The 27,591-nt window shown below is 47.8% G+C and overlaps 1 protein-coding gene across 2 annotated transcripts in view; it reads left to right on the top strand.

The window, feature by feature from the left end:
* Nucleotides 1–27,591, top strand: part of CCM2 (CCM2 scaffold protein) — a 349,754-nt gene that overhangs the window by 255,921 nt on the left and 66,242 nt on the right. For both annotated transcript variants that reach the window (XM_078662564.1, XM_078662563.1), the window contains one exon: nt 1,717–1,900. In XM_078662564.1, the coding sequence (XP_078518690.1) occupies nt 1,717–1,900 (184 nt within the window). The remainder of the gene's footprint in view (nt 1–1,716; nt 1,901–27,591) is intronic.

Here is a 27,591-nt window from a genome sequence, read left to right as displayed (position 1 = left end):
TCGAGTACTCACCAGGAAACGGGTAACTCACTTACTTGCCATTGAATAACATTGACTGGTTTGACTCGAAAAGTCTTCTAAGTGTCTATTTAAAAAAAAAATATATATATATTTATAAAGTTTTATAGAGCGCGAACTTGATCTACTTTTGAAAACGTAAAATATTCTTATAAAATCATCCGAATTCCGAAATACTCTCCTGTGATCAGGAGAGGAGCCAGTACTGTACCCTGTAGCCCAGTACTGAACCGCAAAAGTAATCCCTAGCGGGTTTACTAGTAACTTGTATTTTCTCCATAGGAATCCATTGTCTGCTTTTCTATGAAATTTCTTCTAAGTGTCTATTTTTGAAAACTAGAAATATTCTTTAAAAATCATACGAAATACTGAAACGTAATTACGAACCTGTTTTAAGTTGAGACCCCAGTGCTGGCCCCAGGAGCCCAGTACTGGATTACAAAAGTAACGAGATCGTACTTTACCTGCAACCTGAATTTTCTCTCATTGGATAACATTGCCAGATTTCTGTTGGAAAGTTTCGAAGTGTGAACTTTTAAAATAGCTTTTTATTCCTGAAAAATCACTACAATACCTAAATCGTTTTTGCTAAACTGTTTTCAGCTTAGGCCCCAGGACCAAACCTAGGAGCCGGTCCTGGAATTACCATAGTAATCCACAAAGTAATCAACTGTGTTTATATAAGGAAATCCATTGAGCTCAATGCTAAATTGTGTGTAGAATTGTGTTGCCTACTGCAACCCCTGTACCTATTGTATTTACAAAGTTTTATTGCCTTTCTGCAAAGTACTCATCTGAGACCTCTCATATTGAGGACAGTATATTTTGATACCTGTTGGTTCTAGAAATAAAACAACTATATCTTTTGATATAAAAACAATTGGCCTGGAGTTCAGTCTTTGAGTGTGTGAAACCTTTTGCTGACTGAGTGTGTACAACAAGTGCTTTACACTGTCCTCTGGTACTGCCTTACTGCTCGACCAAGCTACCACTTTAGAGAGTAAGGTCACACCTGACTTTAACCTCTGTTATACCTCTGGGGTTTGTGGACTCTATACACACTGTACCTTATTCTGTTCCAGTATATATAGAGCCACTTTCTCACACTACTGTTTAGTAAAACTACACCTAATCTTATGTGGGAGGGAGGCCTGTGCAAAGGCATTTAAATACAATGAAGAATTGTGAGGTCTGAAATTATACCATGCATGTAAGATTATTGCATTAGATCTTGTATACCATCTTTCATTGAAAAAAAGTCTCTGATTTCTTAAGATAAAGCAGCATTATAGTCAGTTGTCTAGTCCTAGTAGACAAATGTTTGAGTTATTTCTCGTAATCAACCTGGGGCTCAGAATTTGTATGAAAAGTTTTAGCTGCATTGCCTTATATAATGTAATAGGATTTAGCAAATACCTATTTTGCCTCAAGTACATTGCATTTCAACTACTACTCCACTTCCTCACAAATTGTTTGTATATATGCTTAATGCTCTATATCAGAAATACTGAATCTTAAAAAATACAGTAAAGTGTCAAAGTATCAGTAAAGAAGTGTTTTTCAACTGTTTCCTTTTTATACAATTGGTACAAAGGAGCCTTCTTTAAAACGATCATAATTTAGGTAATTTTGGCGTGCCACGGAAATGCTATTTGAGTATTGAAATATTACAATAAGAAATAATGTGTTTTTTCCCAGCGGGCACACCAGCTTCCTGGACAGTTGACCCAAGAGCACGATGCAGTGATCAGTCTTTCTGCATACAACGTCAAACTTGTGTGGCGAGAAGGGGAAGATATCATTCTCAGGGTTCCTATCCATGACATTGCAGCTGTGTCCTACATCCGAGATGACGCCTCACACTTGGTTGTGCTGAAAACTGGTAAACAAAGGCAGGGATCTATGTAATTTCATACAGGATAATGTTTGCTATCTGCATGGCCTTTGAATGTTACGCGGACTCAGTAGGGGCAGCACTATTCTGTTGTCTGCAAATGATTCCAACCCCCCCCCCCCCCCCTATTTTTGTATTCCTGCCTGGAAATATTATTTGGTTATGCTGTCATATGTTAAATGTGCACAGTTGTAAGTGGTTTTTACTTCCAAAGGATAGTTATATAAATAGTTGCATGGACGATTTAAGGTACTTACTTTATGCAATCCCCTAATACAACTATTTTTTTTCGGCTTCTCCTATTCCCTCCACTACTCTTCTTAATTTTTTTTTAATCTTCCTCCATCTGCTTTTTGCTCCATCTCACTTTCCTTGACCTTCCTTCTTCTCCTTCCTCTTTTTAATCCAAAATATTTTTAAAGCAGACAGAGTTCTATTTCTGATGAAACACATGCCCAGCTTAAATGACCTTTGTGTGGATGACTCACCTTTCTAAAGTGTAGGCATCCCATGTTTTGCTATAAAGTGAATTTCATCAGAACTTAGTTACAAGGGCAGTATTCCTCCATTTGAATGTGCTAGTTCATCCATACTTTCAATTTTCCTTCTTCCCATCTGGTCTAACATTGTGTGTGCTTGCAGGCTGGATCCAAAAAGCTTCTCAAAGAGAAATATAAAACACTTTTGGAGTTTCGTATGTGTGAGTGTCCCTTCCTGCATTTGTGTTTCACCCCCAGCTTTATATATATTTATATCAGGCAGAACACGTGAAGTGTGGTTCACCAGTTGTTCCCCTTTTTGCATCATAGTGACACTGTTGAAAGTGATCTTCAGTTCCACAGCTATATTAGTGTCTCTGACATTAAAGAAAGGCTCTATCGAAAGCAGTACAAAATTTCAAGAAATGTTTCAATTTTTTTTTTACTCTCGTCTTGTCTCTTTCCCATTCTCCACTTGTGCGGTATGCTGTTACTGAAAAGTGGGTTTTAGGACTACTTCACCATCTGTTAATTGCAAAGCATTTCAGTAAGGCCACCGTTCAGGGTATTCTAACCAGATACATTGGTTCTTTGTACCTGCCTGTAAAAATGTGATTATTTGTACCTGCCTGTAAAAATTGGATTATTAATTAGGGTGGGTGATTATCCACCTTAAGAAATAATCACAGCCCTTGTTAGCATGAATCCCCCTCCAAATTGCTAAATTAACTTGAGCTCACCTTCCCGGTTGCTAAGGCAGAGAGCAGGCATGATTAACAAAGGGCAATGTTTAAAGTATTTATGCAGTACGAAAACAGTTATATGGTTAAAATCCAAAAGAATAAAAATCCCAAAGCAAATTTGAAACATAGAGTGAAATGTAATAAACAAAACAACAGTCAAATGACAGAAATCTAGTAAGGGGATCTCAATATATGGATGTTTAAAGTTTTAAGTTGTAATAGCACCAAGAAGCACAAAGTGCCAATGATAGTCAGTGGTCATGGTAGACTGGGACCTCGGGAGAATTTGACACTAACCGAGATGGAGTGCAGATTGGATGCACAAACCAGGTTCGTCCTGGTCCGATTTTACATTCTGACTTAGTCCTTAAAGTCCCAATCCACCAGAGGAGTACATTTCTAAAGTCCCCCAGGACATCATGGCAGGCAATTAAAGGCTCACAGGCTGTCAGGTAGAGGACAACAGCAGTGTTCAGGCCAAGTCTAGTTGCGACTCATCAGGTGGGATTGCTGCAGTAAGTCCCCTGTAACTTGTTGCATCACTGTAGTTTGAACAGGATGTCAGCCTTAGGGCCCTTGGAGTCCACTTACTTGTCCTGGATACTAAAGGGAGCAAGTTTAGTCCTCTCAGGTCACAGATAGCAGGTCGAGTCCTCTTCTGTTCTTCCTCAGGTCTAGGAGTGTATTGAAGTGGGTGCCTGGAGATGCCACATTTATGTCTGGCACAAGTTTGTGGGTGTGGTGTCTCTCCTGGGCATGCCCTAGCAAATGAGGTAAAAGATCCAGTGGCCAACCCTATCCACTTTGGGATCTGCGCCCACACCCACGGACCATGCACGTAACCCTGGCTTCATTCTAGACTCCTCCCTCTCAATGTCCAGACAAGTCAACGCCGTATCGTCCTCCTGCTTCAACGTCCTTCGCATTCTCAAAAAGATCTTCCGCTGGATCCCCCTCGAAACAAGAAAGACTGTCACCCATGCACTGGTCACGAGTCGACTGGACTATGGCAACACACTCTACGCCGGAATTACAACAAAATTGCAGAAAAAACTCCAGCGCATCCAAAACGCATCAGCGAGACTCATATTAGACATCCCGCGCCAAGAGCACATCACCGGTCACTTAAAAAACCTCCACTGGCTTCCCGTCAACAAAAGAATTACTTTCCGCCTTCTTACCCACGCACACAAGGCCCTTTATAATCTAGGACCCGAATGCCTCAACACCCGACTGTCCTTCTACTATCCCACCCGCCAACTAAGATCATCCAATCAAGCCCTCGCCGCAGTCCCGCGCATCCGAAAAACCACCATGGGTGGCAGATCCTTCTCCTTCCTGGCTGCCAAGACCTGGAACTCACTCCCCACCCACCTCCGCCTTACTCAGAATCACATCTCCTTCAGAAAAGAACTGAAAACATGGCTATTCGATAAAAAGTAAACCCCTCCCTCCAGCGCCTTGAGACCCTCTGGGTGAGTAGTGCGCTTTATAAATACATGAACTTGAACTTGAACTTTGGGCATTTTCAAGATGGCAAAAGTCTTCAACCACAATAAGCTAGTCCTCAAAAGGCGGTGGGTGTGTGTACGCGTGTGTGTGTGTGTGTGTGCGCATGCTTACGAACTTACTTTGATAATTCTAGGGTGTGTTTCCACATCTAGCACTATCAGTTTGAAGCAGCCGCTGTACTCATAAAATGCAGAGAGACATGTCTGGTAAGACAAAAGTAAGATTCTTCAGCAACCAGACATTGGAGCCACAAGAATTGTCTTGTCATCCTGTACCCTCCCTTTCAAGTGTACTCCAAGTGTTATTTGTGTTCCCAGGATTTGACACTGAAGCAGGATTTGGCACTTTAATGTCAGAAAGGGTGCTTGCAGCCACTACCCTTCTGCTAAGCTTAAAGGAGTCATCCCTGCGCATTCAAGTCTTATCTGTCGATCACAGCAACCTTTTGTATAGCTTCTGGGAAGAATGTTAAGATACTTTCACATCTATTCAAATGCTAATCACTGTCTAGGAGAAGATGGAGAACAAATGTAAATTAGCCCCCAGAAACTTCAGACCGGGAAAAGATAACTTTCTAAAATGTACTTTTATTTCATATATATTGAATTTGTTTTAGTTCACCTTCGAATTGGATTTTTAATTACTGTTAAAAACAGCTTAATATATTTTCTAGCTTGTTCCATTCCTGATATACAGTATTAGGATTTTAATCTGTGCTCTGGTTGTATACATAGGGCAACTCGCCGCAGATTCCTTCACGTAGAATTACTCCCAGGCGTGAGACTGGATCCGGAATTTTTTTTTACACAGCATCCCTGCGCGCCGGGGGCGGGACGACATCACACGACTCCGCCCAGGCGCCGTCCATGCATGTGACGTCAGCGAGGTCACATAAGACCCGCCCCAGCGCGCCTACGTCAGTTTTTTCTGCGTCAACTTGGATCCAGTCCTTGCTACGGGCCTTTTTCGGGCCCTTTTTTCTCCATTTCTTTTGTTGGAACAGTGTGCGAATGCCTTCGGACTTCAAAATGTGTACGTTTTTTGGGCGTCTTATGTCGGCAACGGACCCGCACCTCATTTGTATGTGGTGTTTGGGGAGGATCAGGGCACCACTGACTGTGAGGCCTGTCAACAGTTGAAGCCGAAGTCGCGGCGAGAGCGCTGCATGAAACTTCTCTCGGTGTCTCTCTCCAGGTCGACATCTTCCCCTCGGTCTGCTTTGGCGGACGGCTTCAGGTACTGACATGGTCGTCGTCCACGCCCTTCTCCGATGACATGTGAGCGTCGCTACCCATTGGGTAAGTGTCGCAGTTTGTCCTATAGGGCTGGTTTCTGGCCTGCTGGGGATGTAGACTCTCCACGGGTGATGCGGCCCTGCGTGTCGTCCTATCCACCGTTTCCCAGTGTTGGGGCGTCGAGAGTCCAGATGGAGACATACTCGGTGGCTTTGCAGGCCTCGCTGGCGTCTCCCCCTCCTGGGGTGTCGGCGGACCCCTCGCCTTGCACAGGGCTCTCCGCGGCGCCGCCGGTGGCTCCGGCACCGGCGCCGACTGGTTCAGATCCAGGCCTGTAGGATGTGGTGCTGTTGGGGTGCGGCTCCTCTGGGGTGCCTCCTTCAGGCCACGGCATCACTGCCTCGCCACAAACTCCTGCGGGGAGTCCCTGTGGTGTTGCGGGAGGTCGCCGGGGCTCGGGCGGCATCCCCGAGCCCCTCTCGGTCCTTTGACAAGGTGGTCCTGTCTAAGGCCGAGGTGACGCTGCTACGGGGCCAGCAGCAGCTGGACCGTGCAGAGCCACAGGGGTCGGTAAACCCTCCTCGTTCCGTGCCGGGTGAGGACCCCTTGTCCCTCTCCGGGCCGCTCTCGTCCCTCCCCACAGGGGCCTGCCTCGGCGGAGAGTGAGTCGGAGGTTGGATCTTCCCTGGCACCCCCCCATAGGGTTGCCGAGCGATCTCCGCCTCATTCTGGGCTGCGGCTGGCAGAGGGCTTTGTGTCACGTCCTAGGCCCGTCTCGTTCCCCCACGCAGGTGGCTACCTCGGCGGGGGTTGGGTCGGTACGACTCCAGCTCCACTCTGGTCTTCGGTGCAGGGTGACTTGGAGGAACCTTGTCCGGCGACGCTGGATGGTGCCGACAACCTGCCTCAGTCAGCGGACTCTACGGCTCCGCGCAGGGGTCGTACCGCGGATTCGTCTTCGGACGCTCCTTCTTCTCCGGAGGCAGGCTGTATATTGGTTTCATCCTCCCCAGAGACTGGTCGCTGTGTGGTGTCTTTTTCACTGGTGTCGAAGGGCGGCTCTCCGCCCTTCCTGAGGCAGAGGTGTTCGTCGGAAGAGCGGCAGGTCCCTCATTCTTCGGCTCCTTCTTACTTCCAGGTCTGGCCCTTGCCCGTCCCGCTTTGCCTCGGGGACTGCTGCCTTAGTTTGCAGCTGTCGCCCACGGAGGAGCTGCTTTCCCCGCCGCGGGGCCCTATGGAGGCGGGTGCGGCCTTCGCTCATGCGGTGTCCACGGCTGTGGGTATCCTGCGTATGGGTGACCCGGTGGCTCACTTTCCAGCGGACCATCTATTGGAGGTCCTCCACCAGGGCTCTGGTGGGAGGGAAATCTTACTTCCCTTTGAAGGTTCCCTCCTTTCTTCCTTGACGGGGGCTTGGAGGCGTCCTGCCTTAGAAGACCCAGTCCCTCAACATCTTCTGCACCGGCACCTCCTGGTGCCGCGTGACCCGGCGTGCCTTTCCCTCCACCCCTCTGCCTCCAGTCCTCTTTTGCAGACTGCTTTTCCCTCCCTGCCGGCGCTGTTGACTACGCCATCCCGAGAGGCCTGCTGGCTGGACTCTTGGGGGTGCAACATGTTCGCCTCGAACAGCGCTGCCCTGCGGGCCCTGAACACCTTGTGCGTGCTGACTCGGGCCTCCTCCTGTTTGTGGGACTCGGCTGAGTCTCTGGGATCCGCAGCGTCCCAGGAGGGTGTTCAAGTGGACTTACGGCATCATGCGTTGGATGGCTGGAAGCTTGCAACGTTTATTCTCCGCTCCGCTCAGGACATCTCAGAGGTGCTAGGCCGGGCCATGGCTTCCTCGGTCGCTCTCCGTCGCCATGCTTGGTTTCGGGATGGAGTATTCCCTGAGAATATTTGGGAGCGACTCATTGACCTTCCGTTTGATGGCAGCCTGTTGTTCCATGCCCCAGCCGACTCTGCCATCCAGAGGCTCTTGGCAGGGCTCCGTCCTCCTCCTCCGCCTTATCCTCCTCCTCCTCCGTCCCCTCCTCATTGACTCATGAGTCTGGTTGATTCTGGGCCTTATTAGGCCGGTTGTTCTGGCTGTGGAGTGTGTTTTCTGGCCATCTGCGTCCTTCCTAAGGACTTTGGCATTGTTGGCTGCTTGACGGCCCTTTTGTTGATTATGTGTGTGTGTTGGAATTGTTGCGCAGACTTGGCCCTGAGATTAGGCCTTCTGCTTTCTTGGGCTGCTTGTCAAGCTTTTCGCAGGTTTTTTTTTCCCCGTGGCTCTTTTGTTTTTGGGTCTCGCTGGCAATGCATCCTGCAAGGATGCACGTGTCCAGCTGGAGACGTATAGCGATCAGTCTGGGGGGAAGGAGGACAAGAGGGTGTACGAGCTTTTTCTCCTGGATTCGTCCTGGATTCGTGTGCGCGAACGCGCACGTCGCGTCCCGCGCCGTACACATGCCCTCCCATACTCCCGTGCACGTCCCCTGAACACACACATGCAGGAAGGCACACACACGCGCGCACCCCCCCTACTTCCCTGCACTCACCGGCACCCCCCGCCGCACACACACAGGAGCGCACCTACACATACAGAGCCCCACCCCCCCCCGCCGCCGCATACATCGAAGCGCTGAACCCCCCCCCCCACGCTGCCGCCGCATACATAGAAGAGCTCTCCCCCGGCCGCCGCATACATAGAAGAGCCCCCCTCCCTCCCCCGACCGCCGCCGCATACATAGAAGAGCCCCCCCCCCCTCCCCCGGCCGCCGCCGCATACATAGAAGAGCCCCCCCCCTCCCCTCCCCCGGCCGCCACATACATACAAGCGCCCCTCCCCCCAGGCCCCACTTACCGTCATTCTAAAGTCTTGCAGCCTCCGCGGGGCTCTCCCTCGGGCATGGGAGCCCCGCGTCACCAGCACTGCTTCTCTTTTTCATTCGCGGCCGATGAGAGGCGGGCCGCTTTGAACTACAAAATGACGTAACCAACGTAACGTTTGTAGTTCAACGCGGCCCCTCGCCTCCTGGTATAGCGGGGAGAGGTGGTGGGCTCGTAGTCTGACAGAGTTTCTGAGTTTATTGTGAAACAAACAAGGAGGGCACTCGACCCAAATCTGTCCCACAAATGTTAACGTTAGGTTACAATGGGGAACTCATAATCCGTGCCCAACCTGGTTCATCTCAGAGTTTACCGGGAACTTTGGAGCCGCCCCCGCGTGCCCCCGGCCCCCCACTGGTGTCTATGAGCTCTAATCAGGCAACCTTTACACGCCAGCCCCCCGCCTTCTCCCCCGCCGGGACGGAGGGCGCATTTGCATTCAGAGGGGTGACGCGTCCGTGCCTGCGCGGCAGGATCCAATAGCCGCGCATTATTATCAGTCAGGATATCGCTTCACACCCTGCAGAAGAGAGCTCCCCTTGAATATTTATACTCGGCTCTGCCCCCCTCCACGGGCTCAAGGTTAAGCACGTCACCGGACAGACGGGAGGGATGAGGGCTGGCTCCCCGTCCCTGCTCGACGCAGTGCGGGCCAGGAATTCAGGCTGCCTCGTGTCCGACCCCAGAACTCAAGTGGTGCTATGTCAGGCCCCAGAACTCAAGTGGTGCTATGTCAGGCCCCAGAACTCAAGTTGTAATAAGTAAGTTGTGCTATGTCAGGCCCCAGAACTCATGTTGTGCTAAATACGTGGTGCTATGTCAGGCCCCAGATCTAAACTCAAGTTGTGCTATGTCTGACCCTAGAATTCAAGGTGCCCATGTCGGATGCGATTAGCCCAAGTTTCCCCTTAGCCAGAAAAGAGGCACAAGAAATTCTAGTTGCCCCTTATTGGGAGCGACTAACTCAAACTGACCCCTGTCCCGCCCAGGAACTCAAGTTACCTATGTCAGGTGTGGGCAACTCACACTGCCCATTTCAGGTGTGAAAATCTCAAGCTGCCCCATGTCAGAGCTAAGGGCACTAGTAACTCCAGTTTCCCTGTCAGAAGCGAGTAGCTCATCCCATCTACGTTATATGCTATTTACTCACTGACTTGTAGTACTGTGATTACTCCTGGAATACAAAATTACAAAATAGGGGCATTTTTTCAAGTGGAGAGGAACCAGCAGACACTGGAGCCTGTGCCCCAGCAGAACTCAACTGCTAAGAGCCCCAAAGACAAATTAGGCATCTACATCCAGTCCTGGTTTTAACAGGCATCGTTGTGCATTCAGGGTCTTGCAGTTTCCATTTGTGCATTACACTTAATGTAAGAAGTGGGTGATTAGTTTGGGAAGGCGGTGCTCTTTCCAACTTAATAGACACACCTTAGTTAGCTCGCAGCACAGTAAGGAGTGGCAACAATTTTCAAGTAAAGAAAAGAACACAATAAAGTTCTAGAACCAAGTAGGAAAATAGAAAAAATTTAGCAGGCAAAAAAATAAATAAAATTAATACCCACACAAAATGCTCAACATCAGATAAGGGGAAGCAAAGATATGAATTTTTCCCCACTTTTTTTTGGGTAAAATAGCCTAAAAAAGCAAAGCAGTTAGCGGTTGACAGGAACTAGGGGCAGTTTCAAGTCGACTGAGAAGAGGATCACCTTGGCGAAAGTTTTTGCCTTGAGACTTATTCTACTTTTTGAGGCTGAACATCTTCCAGCGAGAGAGGTCTAAAGCTAAAGCCAACCTGGGTCCCTCAAACTCGGATATGGTATAGTAGCACTCGTGTTGAAGCCGTTGTTCTTCCTGACAAAAGTTCTGAGCAAGACAAACATGGATTTGATAGTCACAGAGGTTCATTTGCTGCTGAAAATACATTTCTGCCTTACCCAGGTCCCAGGTTTTGCCTTAATTCTTAGGCACTTTTTTGATTCGCCAAATCTCCTAGCGGGGCAAGGCTGGAACCTGTAGCCGAGTAGGAGTACTTGAGGTCAAATACCTTTACATGATGGGACAAACAAAGTGAGCAGCCTTTGTGGGCAAACATCTGCATCCTGTCCCAGGGATCTGGATGAGGAAAAAATGTATGTGTTCCACTTTTAATACAATTCCTGGGAAAATTCCTTGTGTTCACTTCCGCCATCCTCAGGGCTCCACCAAGTCTTTCTTCAATCAGGGCTTCTACAGGGTCCAAACCTTATTGACCAGTTTGCCCTTTTTGGGTCTCGCTGGCAATGCATCCTGCAAGGATGCATGTGTCCAGCTGGAGACGTATAGCGATCAGTCTGGCGGGAAGGAGGACAAGAGGGTGTACGAGCTTTTTCTCCTGGAATCGTCCTGGATCCGTGTGCGCGAACGCGCACGTCGCGTCCCGCGCCATACACATGCGCGCGCAGACAGACACTCGCTCCCCCACACACCCCCTCCCCCACAGTCACACAGTCACTCCAAGACACATACACACACACACGCACGCACACACACATACACAGCCCGCCCCCTCCCCCCCGCACGCGCGCGCACACACACATGCTCCCCCCGCAGCTCAGCAACCCACTCACCGGCTTCCTTCGTGCGGCGGCTCTCCTCAGCTGCAGGGCCCGGCAGCAGGACTCTTCTTCCCTCCTTCGGCACCGGGGCGCAGGGTAGGCTCCTGCCTGCTCCGGTGCTCCAAACAATCGCGGCTCTTCCGTGGGAGGCGGGGTAGGCTCCCGCCCTCCTACTTCCTGTTTCCGGTTGTCGCGCCGGCCTGCCTGACTTCCTGGTCGCAGGCCGGCAGAGTGACGAGGATGTTTGATTTGCGGTATTTATTTATTTTTTTATTTATGCATTTTTATATAGCGCAGACTTTACCCGAAGGCGGTATTTATTTATTTATGTATTTATGCATTTTTATATAGGGCGGACTTTACCCGAAGGCGGTATTTATTTATTTATGTATTTATGCATTTTTATATAGCGCGGACTTTACCCGAAGGCGTCAGAGCGCTTCACATTAGGAACAGAAATGAAACATAATGAGAAACATTACAAAAGAACAGGTTGCAAAAACATACGTTACTTACATAAGGTAATAGTGACAATTGTGAGCAAACAAAATACATGAGGTAGTAAAAACTATGAGCAACCAAAAATTCTTGAGGTAGTAAAGGTAATAGTGACAATCGTGAGCAAACAAAATACTTGAGTAAAAATTGTGAGCAACCAGAATACATGGGTAGTAAAGGTAATAGTGACAATCGTGAGCAAACAAAATACTTGAGTAAAAATTGTGAGCAACCAAAATACATGAGGTAGTCAAAAGTGCACAAGAGGAAATGAAAGTGACAAGTGTGCAGTTATAAGAGAAAACAGAGTATAATTAGAGGTATAGTCCTGCAATAAGTGCTAGACACTCAGGCTCAGGAACAAGCGTTACATGGGCAAGGTGGCACTTGTGCAAGTATCAAAGGCAAAAACATGTGAGAGGTAACAGCCGTGTGTTGCAAGGGCAGAGTGGTGTGTGCATGTTACAAAAGGGCACCGAACACCAGTACATGGAAAATACTGCAAAAAGGCAGACCCTCCAACCACAGGCATACACTGGGAAGGCACTTCCATGGTCATGGAAAGTAGGAATTATCAGTAGTGGGAAGTCTTCCTCACAAATAGCAAGAGGACGTGAATTACTTTTGGAGGTGTCTCTGGAGGAGGAGAACTTTGAGGTCCCTTTTGAAGGCCTGGGAGGAGGCGGTGGTCCGGAGCTTTTTTTTGTCCTCTCGCGGTTTGTAAATACAAAACATATTGCATTACAAATGCTATAGGTATCACATTTGCGAAAGTTATAACTATTGGCATTGTAAATGACGAAGCTATTAATTTAGCTATTTAAAAAAAAAAGAAACATAAATAAAAACTTTGCCATTTACAATACCAATAGCTCAAACTTTCCTAATGCGAGACCTAATGCATTGCAAATGCTTGTTTCCTCTGCTGTGGAAGTTCTTCCAAAGAGGGTTCCCCTATTTTGGGACTTCTCGTACCCCAGGTGGGGTAGTGGTAGCTGTCATATGGCTTGCGCTCTGCTGGAGGCTTCTGGTCGCCTTCGGGGGCCTGTTCTCCATGGCGTTTGTGTAGGTTGCTTTTGCTCCTTGAGGTCGTGTGCGCGGCCACTCGTAGTGGTGTGCCCAGCATCTACTCCTCTCCCTGCTCCTGCCCTGAGGTCTGGGATGATCCTATGTTCTCCCTTGCCAGGCCCGCCTACTCTGCCTTCCTGTCGTCTCAGGCTGTTCTTCTTGCTTTTGGGGGCTTTTGACTGCCAGCGATGTTCTGGCTGGCATGTTGTTCTCCACCTGGAGTGGGTTTGCCTTCTTTTCCCTCGCTTCCTTGGGTCTTCTAGGCTTCTTTTTCTTTTTCCTCCCTTCCTGTCTTGGCATTGGGCGGAACCTGTGTTACCTTAGGAGGCAGTGGGGTGCTTCGGCCTCTCCGACCTTGCCCTTGGTTCCTCTTCAGCCTTCTTCTCCCTCCTACATCCTTTGTGGTCGGTGGGGGTCTGCTTGGGGGGTTCCCCTTGCCTGGCAGGGACGAGGTTCTACCTGGTCGACAGATCTGGTTCCCTGTGGGGCCATCTGTTCTGTATTGGCTGGTGGGGTCCTTTCGCAGACCCTCCTTCCAAGGGGGTATTGCTAGGGTATCTATTCTACTTGAAGGAATCTGCGGCTAGTAGTCTCTTTCAGATGTACGAGTTACTTACCTTCGGTAACGATATATCTGGTAGAGACTATTCTAGCCGCAGATTTCTTCACGGCCAGCCCTTCCTCCCCTGTTCTGCAAGGACCCTTAGGTTGGTCTTCGGTACTTGCCTCCGGGTGCGAGTGCCTTCTTTGTTCTTGACGGGTGGCTCCATCTGGGGGCGGTTCATTCCTCCTTTGGTTCTTTGGAGGATGGGGTCCCGATGTTTTGGTGCCCTGCTGCTCTGGCTACTCCAGGTTTGGGGGGGATTGCTTTCTATCCCTGTCCTCCCTCCCCTCCCTTCCTTCCATTGCTATCCTCTGATTAATGGTCATCTGGCTATGTCTTGCTCTTGTCCCTTGTGGGTAGTTGCCCTTTATGTTGGGGTGGCTTGGAGTTTTGTTGTCCCTGTCTGTGTTTGGACTGGTCCGCTTCCTTGCTCAGGTTGGGGGTGGTGGGTTTCGTACGTGTACCATGTCCTTAGGCATGTTCCTTGCCTCCGGGGCACAGAGGTGGGAGGCTGTCTATGTGCTGGCAGGGTGGTTGCGCAGGGCTCTGCTCGCTTCTTCTTCTTTCCCTGCCTTGGTTTCTGCGCAGTGCTTTAATGGGAAAAAATAAGTGCAGGTACTCATTGAAATAAGTTAGAGGTGTGGCAAATGGGCGGGGCTAGGGGCGGAGCTAAGGGCAAGATATGATGATCCATAATGACTTCTGTACCAGTTGCAGCACATATCAAAACGCATGAGAAATGCGTTTATGTAAACAAATCAGGTTAACTCGTTACACAAAATAAAAGCCAAACAGGATGATATGTTAACATTTCCTTGTTTTGTCATATTTGCTGCTTCTTAATGCCATATGTTATTTGTTGTTGTTTGGCACCATACTATATATTCTCAAGCGGGCACACACACTGAGAGCGAAACAAGCTGAGATGAACAAAAAAGCATTCCATCCATTCCCTATAAAATATCTCCTGAGTGTGTCCTGATTCTCTCCCTCTTTCTCTCATACAAAAATAGACACACACAGGTCGGCAAGCAAACAGACATATATATATATATGTATGTATGAACGATTATTAAAGTTAACAAGAAATGCACAGGATTTTTGACTGTACACAAATTTGTGTTAAAATACAATTTCAAAGCCCATTCATGATTTCCGAACTCCACAAATATCTGGTATTTTTATGTGGAAAAGGTGGCAATCCTAACTTTACCTGTCACCTCACTTCTATACAGTAATCCCTCCACCTTCCTTCTATGTTTATATTAAATTACCCTCAACCAAATCCATTTGCCAGTTGTCCTGGAGCTCATTCCTGGAGTGCTGCAGCGTTCCCTGCTGTTCATTACTCTATGGGAATGGCTAAGTTTACACCCCTGGAGCCAGTATTCAGATCAATCATGTTATCATACAAAGGCAGCGATTAGTGATTGGAAAAAAAAACAGCTTTGGGGAAGGTAGAGGATTGTGTGAGGCTGCCGCACACTTTAGTACGGCCAGTGCATTTCCCTAAATGGGACTGGATTATTGACTGGCAGCCCCAGCCCATTTCACACGCCTCATTTTACTCGTTTGGACACAGTCAGTAGCAGGGGTGGAAAGGTTTCCGGGCACTGTTCCCTGGAAAGGTTACATGATGATATGACGCCTCTAGGGGTGTCTTGAGATCACCCACTGCGCACTCCCTGTTTATGCCACGGGACAATTCCTGATTCTCAGGTTGTAGACTTGGTGGTGTCCGCCCCTCGTGATGGTTAAGAGATAGCTGTACACAGAGTATCCTTTTCAGACGCCAACACTGGGGTGGGACCCTTCTGCTCCTGCTGGGGCTGCCATCTGATCCAGTACCAAAAGAACATTTCTCACCACTGCAGTGTGGATTCATTAAGTCAGTCAACATGGTCCAAACCTGTTATTTACTGGCACGTTAAACTGGAGACCACCCAATGAAGGCCGAAGGTGCAAAGTGCAGCGGTGAGTGAATAATTGTCATTCAGGATTAAACTTTTACTCCATCTAAGGCCGACAGGGTCATATAAAAATACACCAGATAATGGAGTACTAAGTCAGTGCCCTCTTGCCTGATAAAAATGAAAACCGAATAACAATTGGTGAGCCACAGCAGGGTTCCTGAAGTAGATGATAACGCAGCCACCTGGGCTGTCTTTCGTTCCCCTACCAATCCTCCTTACTCGACAGGTAAGAAGAATGTTGTTGGCTTTTGATACTGGATAGTACCTGAACTTTCCCATCCATATTTAGACACTCATTCTACAGATCCCCATGAGGCCTGATCTGTCTATCTCTCAATGGTGGAACTCCTGCCATCACCACCACATGTGGGCAGGCTGCTGGTGGGGAATGAATTATCGGAAGGTTTTTAGTTTCTTTTTTGTGGTGCCTCCTTCCCCGTTTTCTTTGACTGCTATGGGCTGGGATTCCCTGTGATGAGATTAGATTCGTACTTGGCAGAACTTTAGTCTCCCAACCATTAATTTTAATTGGCAAATTGTAATATGGCTCGATGTTTTTATTGGTGGTACTGTTTCCCTGCTCCTAGTGATGAAAAAAACGGCTTTGGGGAAGGTAGAGGATTGTGTGAAGCTGCCACACACTTTAGTACGGCCAGTGCATTTCCCTAAATGGGACAGGATTACTGACTGGCAGTCCCAACCCATTTGACACGCCTAATGGAGGAAGGGGGTGGGGGGGCCTTAACACTTTAAGGCTAATAGCCGATGCACAGCTGCTCAACAGTGCAGGGTCTGTCTAGACCTTGTCCTGTTGATCACAGCATGACTCAAGGCAAGCTCTCTCAGACCCCTGCAGTCAGGGGCCATTCAAGTGAGCGCTGCTGGAATCTGCAGCAACGATTGTGCAAAAGGCCATTGAAGGGCTCAGTGTCTTCCAAGCTCCTCGGAAGCAGAGCGGCATCTGTCCTGAGCTGGAGGAGATAAGTAGCCTGAGCCTGCTGTGCTCTCAATCACGGTACTGGTACTCTCCCTGACCTAAGAAAAGTGCTGGTACTGAGGGCCAGAAAATTCGGAAGTACCGGTGAGTACCGGCCCATTTAAAGCACTGGTTCTGCGGTGTGACACTACTGTGGGTGATGTTAGTCGCTGTTTCTTTCCAAATTTTCTGCTTTTCGCACACTGTTCCCATGCTTCCACAGTTTTTTATCTGGTGGTTCCGCGTTGTGGTGCAGAAAAGTTCTCCGAAGAAACTGACGGAGGCACGCTGGTGCGGGTCTTATGTGACCTCACTGACGTCACATGCGTGGACGACGCCTAGGCGGAGTCGCGTGATGTCGTCCCACCCCGGCGCGCAGGAATGCTGTGGCAAAAAAGTTTCTGGATCCAGCCTCACGCCTGGGAGTAATTCTATGTGAAGCAATCTGCGGCTAGAATCGTCTCTACCAGATACATCGTTACCGAAGGTAAGTAACTCGTACTTTTGGGTGCTAGTCACTATAAGGACATGTTAACATTACATTTCTGAATGCCCTACTTTTAAATACCATGCACCCTGCCCTGTGGGCTGCAAAACCTACCTTGAATGGGTCGGATCGTATTGATGTTAAATGGGAGGTTTTGGGCCTGTCAAAAGGCTTTTTTTTTATGTTTGTAATTCTTTTTATTAAACAGTTGCTCAGTGTATAACAAACCTACTTTGATCATATGCACAATAGGCATCACAAAGATACAAGTCACAGTAAGGCACAAATTCCACCAGGATCAAGTAAAAAGTTCCCAACGTTCATTTGCATAAACATCACAGTAGAACAAAGGTGAATCCTCTAACCGGGTCCAACCCTCAGAATGTCACTCATCTTTGTTTGGCAACCAGTCACTATCCTCTAGTTACGCCAAATGTCCCAAACCTCCCATTTCCTTTGGCAGCCACGACTCTGGAATACCACATGTTCTGCACTTTGACCCCAGCTGGATTAAGCAGAAACGTGCCTGTATAGCAACCTCTTTGGGGGCTCTACACTGCCTCCATCCAGTCATCCTCAATAAGTTCAATGTCCTCCTCCCATGCTTCCCTCACGCCTTCTGCGGGTCAGGGAAGTTGTTAATTAATTTCTTGTATGTCAGAGAGATGACTTTGTCTTAGATGGGATCTAATAGTAGGGGCTCCTCTAATATCCCTGACTCTGGCAATTGTTCTCCCCCAGTATATGTCGCCTCAGTGCATGCCCCAATTGTAGATGTCTAAAAACGCTCTAACTCAGCTCCTCAAATGTTATCAGACCCTGTCCTCGCCACACATCTCCCAATTGTTTAATGCCCTGCACCTCCCATCTGGAAAACCCCTTTAGGTCTCCAACCTTCCATGGGAGGTCACTGTCCCATAGTGGAGTCCTGTCCGTAAGTTTGTCCTCCCATCGCATGAATCTACTGGCTTCTCTCCATGCCCTCGCCACTGGCTAAGTGTGGGTCGGCAATGCTTCCTCCCGTCCTTTCCTGTATAGTATTGGCGGGTAGCCCCGGCTGCCTTTGGCCTTCTGATCCATGCGGTATGCCGTTCAGCGCTATCTGCGAGCACCCAGTCATTTATTGCTATTAACTGGGCTGGCCAGTAGTACTTGCTTATGTCCGGAACTGCAAGCCCCCCTCTCTTATACCCCACTTTGGAGTTTACAAAGTGCGATTCTTGAACTACCCCAATCCCACAGTATTTACCGCAATTCCCTATCAACTTTCTTAAAGAAATCTGGAGATATTTTGTATGGAGTGTTCTGTAGAACATAGAGCAGGTGCTTAAGGGTCATCATCTTGAAGAGAACACCTCTGCTCTTCAAGGACAATGGAAGCGTCCACCTGTGGGCAACGTTACTCCAAAGGCGATCTAATTGTGGGATTAATTTTTTTTTAAGTAACTCCCCAGCATCACGCATAATGTAGATGTCTTGGTATTGAAAACAGACTTGTACTATTGGGGCTACACACCATGACGATAGGGTAGGGATGTCCCCTGCAATGGGGAAATATCGGGGACTTGTCCCAATTGATGTGGGAACCGTATTAGTCTTTGAAAAGCTGAAAGAGATGCATTGTTCTATCAATTGTGCGGTGGGGCTGCGTGGTGTAAAGCAATATATCATCCGCATAAAGCGAGATCCGTTCTTCCCAGTCTCCCTCTCTGCTGATACCCCGTATAAGTGGGTCCTGGTGAATCAGGCCACCATGGTTTCGAGCGCAAGCGTGAATATCATTGGGGATAGGAGGCAGCCCTGCCTCGTGCCCTTTTGCAAGCGTTGTTGACTCGCACTCTTGCCAGCGGGCCCTGATTGAGGAGTTTGACCCAGCTGCAGAATCGAGGACTAAATCCCTGATTGGTGAGGGAGGCAAATAGATATCTCCATTCAATGCTATTGAATGCCATCCCAGTATTGAATGAGAGCAGCACAGCTCTTTCAGCCTGAGGAGTTGTGTTCATACTCCATAGGTGTAATCGTGTACCCCTATTCGACATGTAGCCAGATTGGTCCGGGTGAACACTGTGGCTATCATTTCCCCCAGCCTGTTAGCCAGGGCCTTCACCAGTATCTTGGCCTTTAGGTTTAACAGTGATATAGGTCCGTAGGTACTACAGGCCGTTGGCCGTTTACCTTTCTTAGGGATAACCACAATGGTGGCTATTCTCCGATCCTCCAACAAGCAACTGTCTTCTCTGGCCGCAGGAACATGTCTAGCATGTGTCCTGCGACTTTGTCTGCTAGGCATTTGTAGAGTTCCATTAGGAGGCCATGGAGCCCTGCCTCCTTCCCCGACTGCAGCTCTCGAATTGCCCTTTCTATCTCCTCAATCATCAAGTCTTGTTCTAGTGTGTCTCTGTCATCGTCCGAGAGAGCAGGAAGGGAAATGTCCTTCAGGAGCTCTACAGTCTTCTCCTAACCTGATGATTTTCGACGCTTATGCGTCTTTATAGTTGTCCACAAATGCCTCTGCAGTGGCTTCCCCAGTTGTATGAAGTTCCTTCCCCTCAACTTGAACTTCTAAAACCCAGTTCCTTCCCCTATGTCTTTTGTCTAGACACTCTATCAGTTTGATGGCTTTATTTCCAATATCATATAGTCTGCGCTGTGACACCGGTGCACAAGTGTGAAACTTATTCTCCGCTAATTCTCTCAACTCCTGTTGCTTAGATCAGAACTTATGGTGGAGCTGGGGGCTGGCTGTTCCTCCTTCCAGCATACAAGTTTCTAGCTCAGTAATCTCTTGTTCCAGTACCTTACACTTTATCCTTTGTTTCTTCTTTTTCCCCGCAGTCAATGCCTATGCATGGCTGCAGATTGCCCATATTTTCTTGAAAGTATTGTTATGTCCGTCCTCTTATCTTGTCCTGAAGGGTTCTATCCTTTAAATGCCAAGTGTCTATCCTATGGCACAGCGTTGTCCCCCTGGCAGGGCTGCTTAGTAGCACCTCCACTGGGGAGTGGTCTGCGATGCCATGCACTTTATGGGATGCATTACAAAACTGATCAGATGAGTGAATGTGTGGTCTAATCAGGAGTGACTACTGTGTACAGCAGAGAGGTAGGTGAATTGTGTGTTGGGGTTGAGTTCACGCCATAGGTCTGCCAATCCCATGGCTCTATTAAGGCCCTTAGTGGACTCAGCTCACTACCACTGGGGGTTCTGGATTCCCTGTCCATCTCCAGTGGATCGGCCAGGTTTTTTTTGAGAATGGGTCTTATTCAAGCCTTCTTCCATTCCTGAGGGAAGATGGCTGTGGTTAGTGATAAGTTACAGACTTCAGTGATAGATGCTGCAAGTGCCGGGGCAAGGGCTGAGATGATGAAAGAGGGGGGGGGGCATGGTCAAGAGGGGAGCCCGATTTTATCTGTGCTAGTAAGGACTGGGCTCGCTCCAGAGTGATAGCATTAAAAACTTCCAATGGGGGGGAGATAGGATCTGGAGCTTCGTGGTTATGTGCGGCTGCGCTAAGATCCTCCTCCATGCGAAAAGAGCTATAGATTTGATCGGTCTTTAACTTGAAGTGAGTTGCAAGATCATCACAGAACTTTTGAGTCAACGGGATAGAGGGATTATTAACCATCGGGTTGGTGAAATCTTTAAGAATCTTGAACAGCTCTTTGGAGGAGTTTTTAGCTTCACTGATTCTAGCCCCTAAGTGGGATCTTCTAGCGAAGTTGCACTTTATTAAGTATGCTCTAAGAGCCGTTATAGGCTAATTTATCATCCCCCTGTTTTGATTTCCTCCATTTCCTTTCCCATTTTCAACGGGCAGCTTTTTCTTTCTTAAGACTGTCGGTATACCATGGTGCAGGGGCTAACCTTTCCCAGGTCTTGCCTACTTTATGTGGGGCAATCGTGTCCTGTGCTTTAGCCAGAGAGTCTTCCAGCGTTTCCAGTGCTACATCACTGTCTGCACAGTTCTGAAAGACTGGGGGTTTAAAAGCAGAGGTGAATGAGGTAAGGGTCACCTTCCACCATGGTCTCCGAGATCCCAGGATGTACTAATGTTTATTGATAGCGTTCGGGATTATTATTTTTTTTAACTCTTTTTTATTATAATCAGCTTTAGCAAGGTATATTCCCTCCAGACAGTATTTGTACATATTAAAAACATCATTATACATTTCCAGTTCATCATTACAGCAACACATAATACATCTAGGTCGTATCCACCTCTCCGCCCGCCACACACATCCCCCCATCTAGGCTTTTTCATCCAACCCCTCATCTACTTGGTCCTCTGGTGGCTCACAGATATTGCCCCTGAACGCATTCCATGCCCCCCAGATCTTACTCCATTTCTTGGGACACCCACGATCAATAAACACTGTTCTTTCCTTTATCATTGCCGTATCCATGTCATTAGCGTTGGGGATTTTTAACAAGAATTTTAGTGCAAGATGGTCTGTCCAAGTCAAGGCTATGGGAGGTTCCACTACTATGTTGTGTATATTAGAAAAGATGGTGTCCAACGTGTGTTCCTCTATATGAGTGGGGCTGAGTGCTTTAGGAGAGAGACCCAGAGATTCCATAGCTGCCATCAAACAGGCGGAATCAGGGTCTGAAGAAATGTCTAAATGATGATTAAAGTTGCCTACTAGTAGACAATTATCTGAATTCAAGGTGAGGGGAGCAAGGGATTCCAATACTGTTCAGTAGTTTTTGACTTCGTAAAAGAACAAATTTGAATATATATGGACGAAGATCCTCCGATGATCCGGCAGTCCCTGTGCTCAAATCTGATTGGCTGCCAACACTTCAATTAAAAGTGTTGGTAGCTATCTTGCGACGTGGCTTCAGCCGAGTCCCACAAAAAACGTTAAAAAAAAAAAATTGGGGCAGGGAAGGAATACCTTGACCCCTTAGCTTTGGTCATAGGACAAAACAGCATTTAAAAAAAAATGAAAATTGCCCTGTAAATGCAACGGAGCTGCAAATCAACAAAAAAAGTACATGCTCCTGCACTTATTTTGAATAGAGCCCATGGGTAGGCCAGGCCCTGGGAACATTTCCTTTTTAAAAGGAGGGTGTTCATGGGGCCCCCCACCTGAGGCTCTATAAGCCCCACAGACACCTCCCCCCATGGACCACCAACTTTTTATAAGCCCCACAGACACCTCCCCCCAGGGACCACCAACTCCCCCCTCTGCCACGAGGATCACCACTTCCCCGGGGCCAAAGAAAATTGTAAATTTTATATCATGACTAATGTAATATGTGAGGTAATAAGCATTGCATTGCGAGGGCGTACGTTATAGTTAGCTCGGGTAAACTATAGCTGCTGAATTATACTGGTTTTGTACGAGTGAAATCTGAGCCTAACTATAACGTTTCCTGTTTTTGTAATTCTATTTCCTAACTATAACATCCCTGTAACCCAGTAGTTCCAACCTTTGTGCCGTGGCACCCAGGCGCACCACCAAACCAAGCCAGGTACACCGCAGTCACTACAAAATTATCAGTGCTGCACACATTCTTCATCAGTGAAGCTTTGATCTGCAGGTCCTATAACCGCCACTAGATGCCAGTATGAGCACATACCTCCAGACTTGGGAACAGCAACTCTAGTTGTATCATTGTGATTGCTGAAGGACAAGTTCTACTTATCGTGTTTCCCTATTTGTAAGCCACCTCATCCAGACAAAAAGCACAGTTTTTCAGAAGAATGATACCCCTGCCCTACACACTTTAGGTGACTCCGTTTTTTTTTTCACTGTTGCACTCTCAGCTTTGCTGGAATACTGCTATTTTACATCTGGACCCTGTTTTGGAGTTGTGAGTCAGGCTGGTGTTAACATGTTTTTCTACAATCAGTCCTTTGTTCATAATAATTAGTCTAGCCTCTAAATTACTGTAGGTTCTCAGGTTTACCCCTTTAACAAATTGTGTGATATAATTTTGATTCCAGAATGTATACAGTAGAGATTTACATGTATCCTCTTTCAGTATCTGGTGCTGTACAGAAACAACAGGCTGCCTGGATTGCATTTGCCATTTTAATGCATTCTCTTTCCCTTCGCTGTGAACTGATGCTGCATTAACCATCGCTATAAAAGGTCTCTGCTACAAGTCTGATTAATGAGCATTACGGTGCACTTTGTGCAAGAGCAAAGTGCCATAGCTCTTAGTTGGGTAAATCAATGGTTAAAGTGGGCCTACTTTGTGCCCAATTCCCTGTGTTGTGATGGGTAGAAGCAAAATTTGAATGACACCACTGTAGACTAATAATGGATGAACAGGGCTGACAGCCCCTAAAAGTATGTATATTTTTTATATATATATATATATATTCCAACAAGCAATCCATTCGTAAAATAGACGTACTCGAAACACTGGAGTTGCTGGTGCACGAAAATTTATTTGGCAGGAAATAACGCGTTTCACCTTTCAGCTTGATCACGTTTCAACCGTGAAACCAAAAGTGTGTCCTTCTAATTCATTATACAAAATAAAAATAGGACTAATCACCCTAAGTGTATACAAACAATGAATCATCGTGGCGGCCATGACTAGCAGATTACAAATGCATTCATAGCAGTTTTGGATTGAACACTGAAATAATGGTTGTGTTCCGAATGAGTTGATGTATATATGCCCACTTGGGCAAGGACTTATAGAAACTACTGCAGGTATCATCGCAAATACCTTTTATTTGGTTTTGGAGGCAATGTATAGCCAAAAATGAGAGTATCACGTGGTTTTGAATATGTCAACTTTATTGAGTAAAATGAAATACATGCAAAGACCTGTAACTCATGAAATGAACCAACTGATATATTATCAATATCCAGTGATAATTTTGCGCTATACTCCTGTATATTTCCGGAATATTTTGATTATATTTCAAATATGTTAACCCCTTAAGTGCTGCCGTCGGCCAAGGGTCGTCACGGGCACTACCTCCCCAGTGCTGCGTGCGACCGCTGGACGTCCAGTTCAGCACCGGATAATGGACAGCGCAGCACTGGGGAGGTTTGTTTACTAGCTCCCAAGTGGTTAAAAATCATAAAATTCTGTTTGATATTTCTAGAATTTCTAATGTTTATTTCTACGAGTGGAAAGACCGTAGAAAATTGATTTATAAATGAGAAGTGTATACTCAATCATGCATTTGTAATCTGCTAGTCATGGCCGCCACGAAGATTCATTGTTTGTATACACTTAGGGTGATTAGTCCTATTTTTATTTTGTATAATGAATTATAAGGACACACTTTTGGTTTCACGGTTGAAACGTGATCAAGCCGAAAGGTGAAACGCGTTGTTTCCTGCCAAATAAATTTTCGTGCACCAGCAACTCCAGTGTTTAGAGTACGACTATTTTACGAATGGATTGCTTGTTTGAATTTATTGGGTGACCGGGAGCCCTACCTCGAACCACCCGCGAGCGTGACTGGCGTCATACCGGAACTGTTGTGCGATATATATATATATATATATATATATATATATATATATATCAAAGCTCGTTGGGGTGACCAAAATAGAGCTGCACTCAAACACAACGTACTTTTCCCCAGTAAAAGCATTTATTTGGTATGCATGGCTTCATTTCTCAGTTCACATAAGCATATGACTGCCACCTGATGCGTTTCGTATTACACTTCCTCAAAGGCACAGCAGTCAAAGGAAGCAAACCGGGCCACATCCGCCTTTTTATCTTCTTCACCCATCACGTGCTGACATACAGCTGCTTTGAATTAGCCAATGCGTAATGGTCGATGGGAGGTGTAGTCTGTAATTAATCCATCAATGGTTGCTTCCTTAATATTTGCCGAATTCTCAGCTCCCAATGAGCCCCAAGGAATGAAGCCGTGCTAAATCCATGCGCCGTGCTTCCAACTAGAGGTCCCCTTCGCATGGGGTGGTGCTCGTTCAGCGGCTGGCCTGCCGCTTTTAACATCAAAGCTTGTTGGGGTGACCAAAATAGAGCAGCACTCAAACACGACATACTTTTCCCCAGTGAAAGCATTTTTGCAGCGTGAATCTTTCTGGATTCACTATGCTGTGCATTATTCCGCAATCTGGTGGTTGGGTCCGGAATCGTAGTCTTTTTTTTTGTATTTTTTTTTTTGTCGTAGCCCAGGTGGGCGTCGACGTCCCACCATTTGGTGTACCTTCGGTGACGTCGGCGTGCTTCCGGCGGAAGCTACCACCCTTGAGCGCCATCTTCAGATTCTTTTTTCCGCCGTTGGGTCTGGATCGTCGCGTGAAGCTCCAGAAGTTTTTGGAGGAGGAAAGAAGAAAATACAGCAAATATTCACAGGTGAAGACCTGAGAACATCGACAGAAGAGGACCTTTAGAGAGGAGACGACGAAGAAAGGAGAGAACTTCGAAATCTTCGACGTCCTTCAAGGAATGCGCACACAGGGGGCCCCCTGAGTGCAGGGATGTACAAGACGCCCTTTAAATTCTGCAAGAACTGCCACCACAAGTTCGCACAGAAGGACCAGCACCCAGTCTGCAACCTCTGCCTGCCAATCGACCACGAGAGCAGAGACTGCAACGCCTGCTCCGTCTTCAAGCCGAAGACACTCCGAATTCGAGAAAGACAGAGGACGGCTCACCACACGATGCAGGGCAAGGGCCAAGCCCCGACGCTTTATGAACTTGGCCTCTCCACCGACGACGAGGACAACATCGCCGAAGGCCCAGATGACTTCACGGTCGCTGAGACCGATAAGAAAACGCCTGATAAGGTAGGAGAGTCTACGACCCCGAAAACTCCCACAGGGCCTCGAAAACCTGAGGCAGACTCTCGAAAGTCTGAGCACAGAGCCTCGAAAGGAGCACCGGCGCCGAACAAATCGACGACCGAAGCTGCATCCTCCGAAAAAGAGCCCAGCGGATCCTCCGAGAAGGACTCCCGGAGGCAGAAGGCCAGCGAAAAGCAGAGGCCATCGAAGCAAGCCCCCGAAAAAGGGCATTCGACTTCGACTTCAACGTCGAAAGAAAAAGAGCCGAAGAATGCTTCGACGTCGCCGCCGAAAAGAGCGGCCAAAACGCTCGAAGACGAACAGGCCGCAGAAATGCTGAGGAAAAGAAGAAGGCTCTAGGCCGAAATGGAGAACATCCTTCAGAGAAGGAAGGACTTCGATGAAAAGATGAAAAGCTACAAGATCCCCTCGAAGCCGGCACCGACCGTCGCTGAGGCACAGGAACTCGAGGAGTTCGACGCCTAAGAGCTGCCGAAAACTCCGGAGCCTTTGGAGCACGAAGAGGAGGAAGACCTCTACTACACTGAAGGGGATTACGGGGAACAGCAGTCTACCTACGGCTCAGGTTCCTCGACGGCCCAAGACCAGGAATGGCAGGACATCGAGGCCGAAAACCCAGAGGAGGCAGTGGAAACATACCCCTCGAGGCCTTCTCCACCGGATGACATTGGGGCATACAATGAGGTGGTAAGGAAGGCAGCAGCAGCTTATGGTGTAAGCTGGAAGAGGAAAAGCCAAAAGCAGACTTCCTGCTCGAGACATTACTCCCCATACAGACAAGAAGCCAGTTCATGCTCAAAAGTATCACAGACCAGGGGAAGGAGGCCTTCAAGGACCCGGCTACATGCAGATCTGTAACGCCGAGGACAGAGAAGAAATACAAATTCTCCTCACAAGACCCAGCTTACATCAAGGGATCCGTCACAGCAGATTCTATAATCGCTGCAACGGCCAGGAAAAGGGCAAACGTCCCAACAACGTCTGGACCCCCACCTGACAAAGAAAGCAGGAGGATGGATCTAACTGGCAGGAAGATTGAGAGGAACGCCGCAACGCACTGGCGGATGGCGAATTCCAACGCCCTCCTGAATAGGCATCAATACCAGCATTGGGATGAAATGGGACAGTTGCTCAATCACCTCCCTGAACAATACCGTGAGAGGGCATCACACCTTGTGGAAGAGGGGAAGAGCATCGCCATTTCGTGCCTGAAGACAGCCTTGGATGGGGCAGAAACATCCAGCAGACTGATGGCCATAGGCATCACAGAAAGAAGGCAAGCCTGGCTCAGGATCTCAGGATTCAAGGCTGAGGTTCAGAATAACATCCTGAACACACCCTTCAACGGTGAAACACTGTTCGGAGCCCCAGTTGATGAGAAGCTCACCCAACTGAAGAAGGACAACGAGACGGCAAGGTCCATGGGGGCCCTGCAGTTCAGAGGGATGAGAAGGGGCACCCCTACACGGAGGCCGAACGGCAGAGGTGGAAATCAGCGAGGAGATTCTCACCAGAGTTTCCACCAGGGGCAACAGAGTGACAACCAAGGCCACCAGAGCCAGCAGAGGCCAGGCTGAAACTACCAAAGCAGGGGCCAGTCCTTTCGGTCAAGAGGAAATGGACGGGGCCAGAGAAGGAGAGGCGGTGAGCAACCCCCCTCTAAGTGACTTCAGACGAGAGAAGGTGCTCCGCCACCCAATCCCTCCGGGGGAGGAGCACGGAAAAACAAAGAGGAGAGGGCTACACGGACAAGACACAAAGGAACATGTAACGCCGGTAGGAGGAAGATTAAGATTTTTTCTCAAGGAGTGGAGAAAAATAACAACAGACAAATGGATACTCAATATTATGCAGTTCGGATACTGCATAGAGT

Source organism: Lissotriton helveticus, chromosome 10, assembly GCF_964261635.1.
Source record: "Lissotriton helveticus chromosome 10, aLisHel1.1, whole genome shotgun sequence".
Taxonomy (NCBI): domain Eukaryota; kingdom Metazoa; phylum Chordata; class Amphibia; order Caudata; family Salamandridae; genus Lissotriton; species Lissotriton helveticus.
The sequence above is the reverse complement of the archived record's forward strand: the minus strand, read 5'-3'. Positions and strand labels throughout refer to the sequence as shown.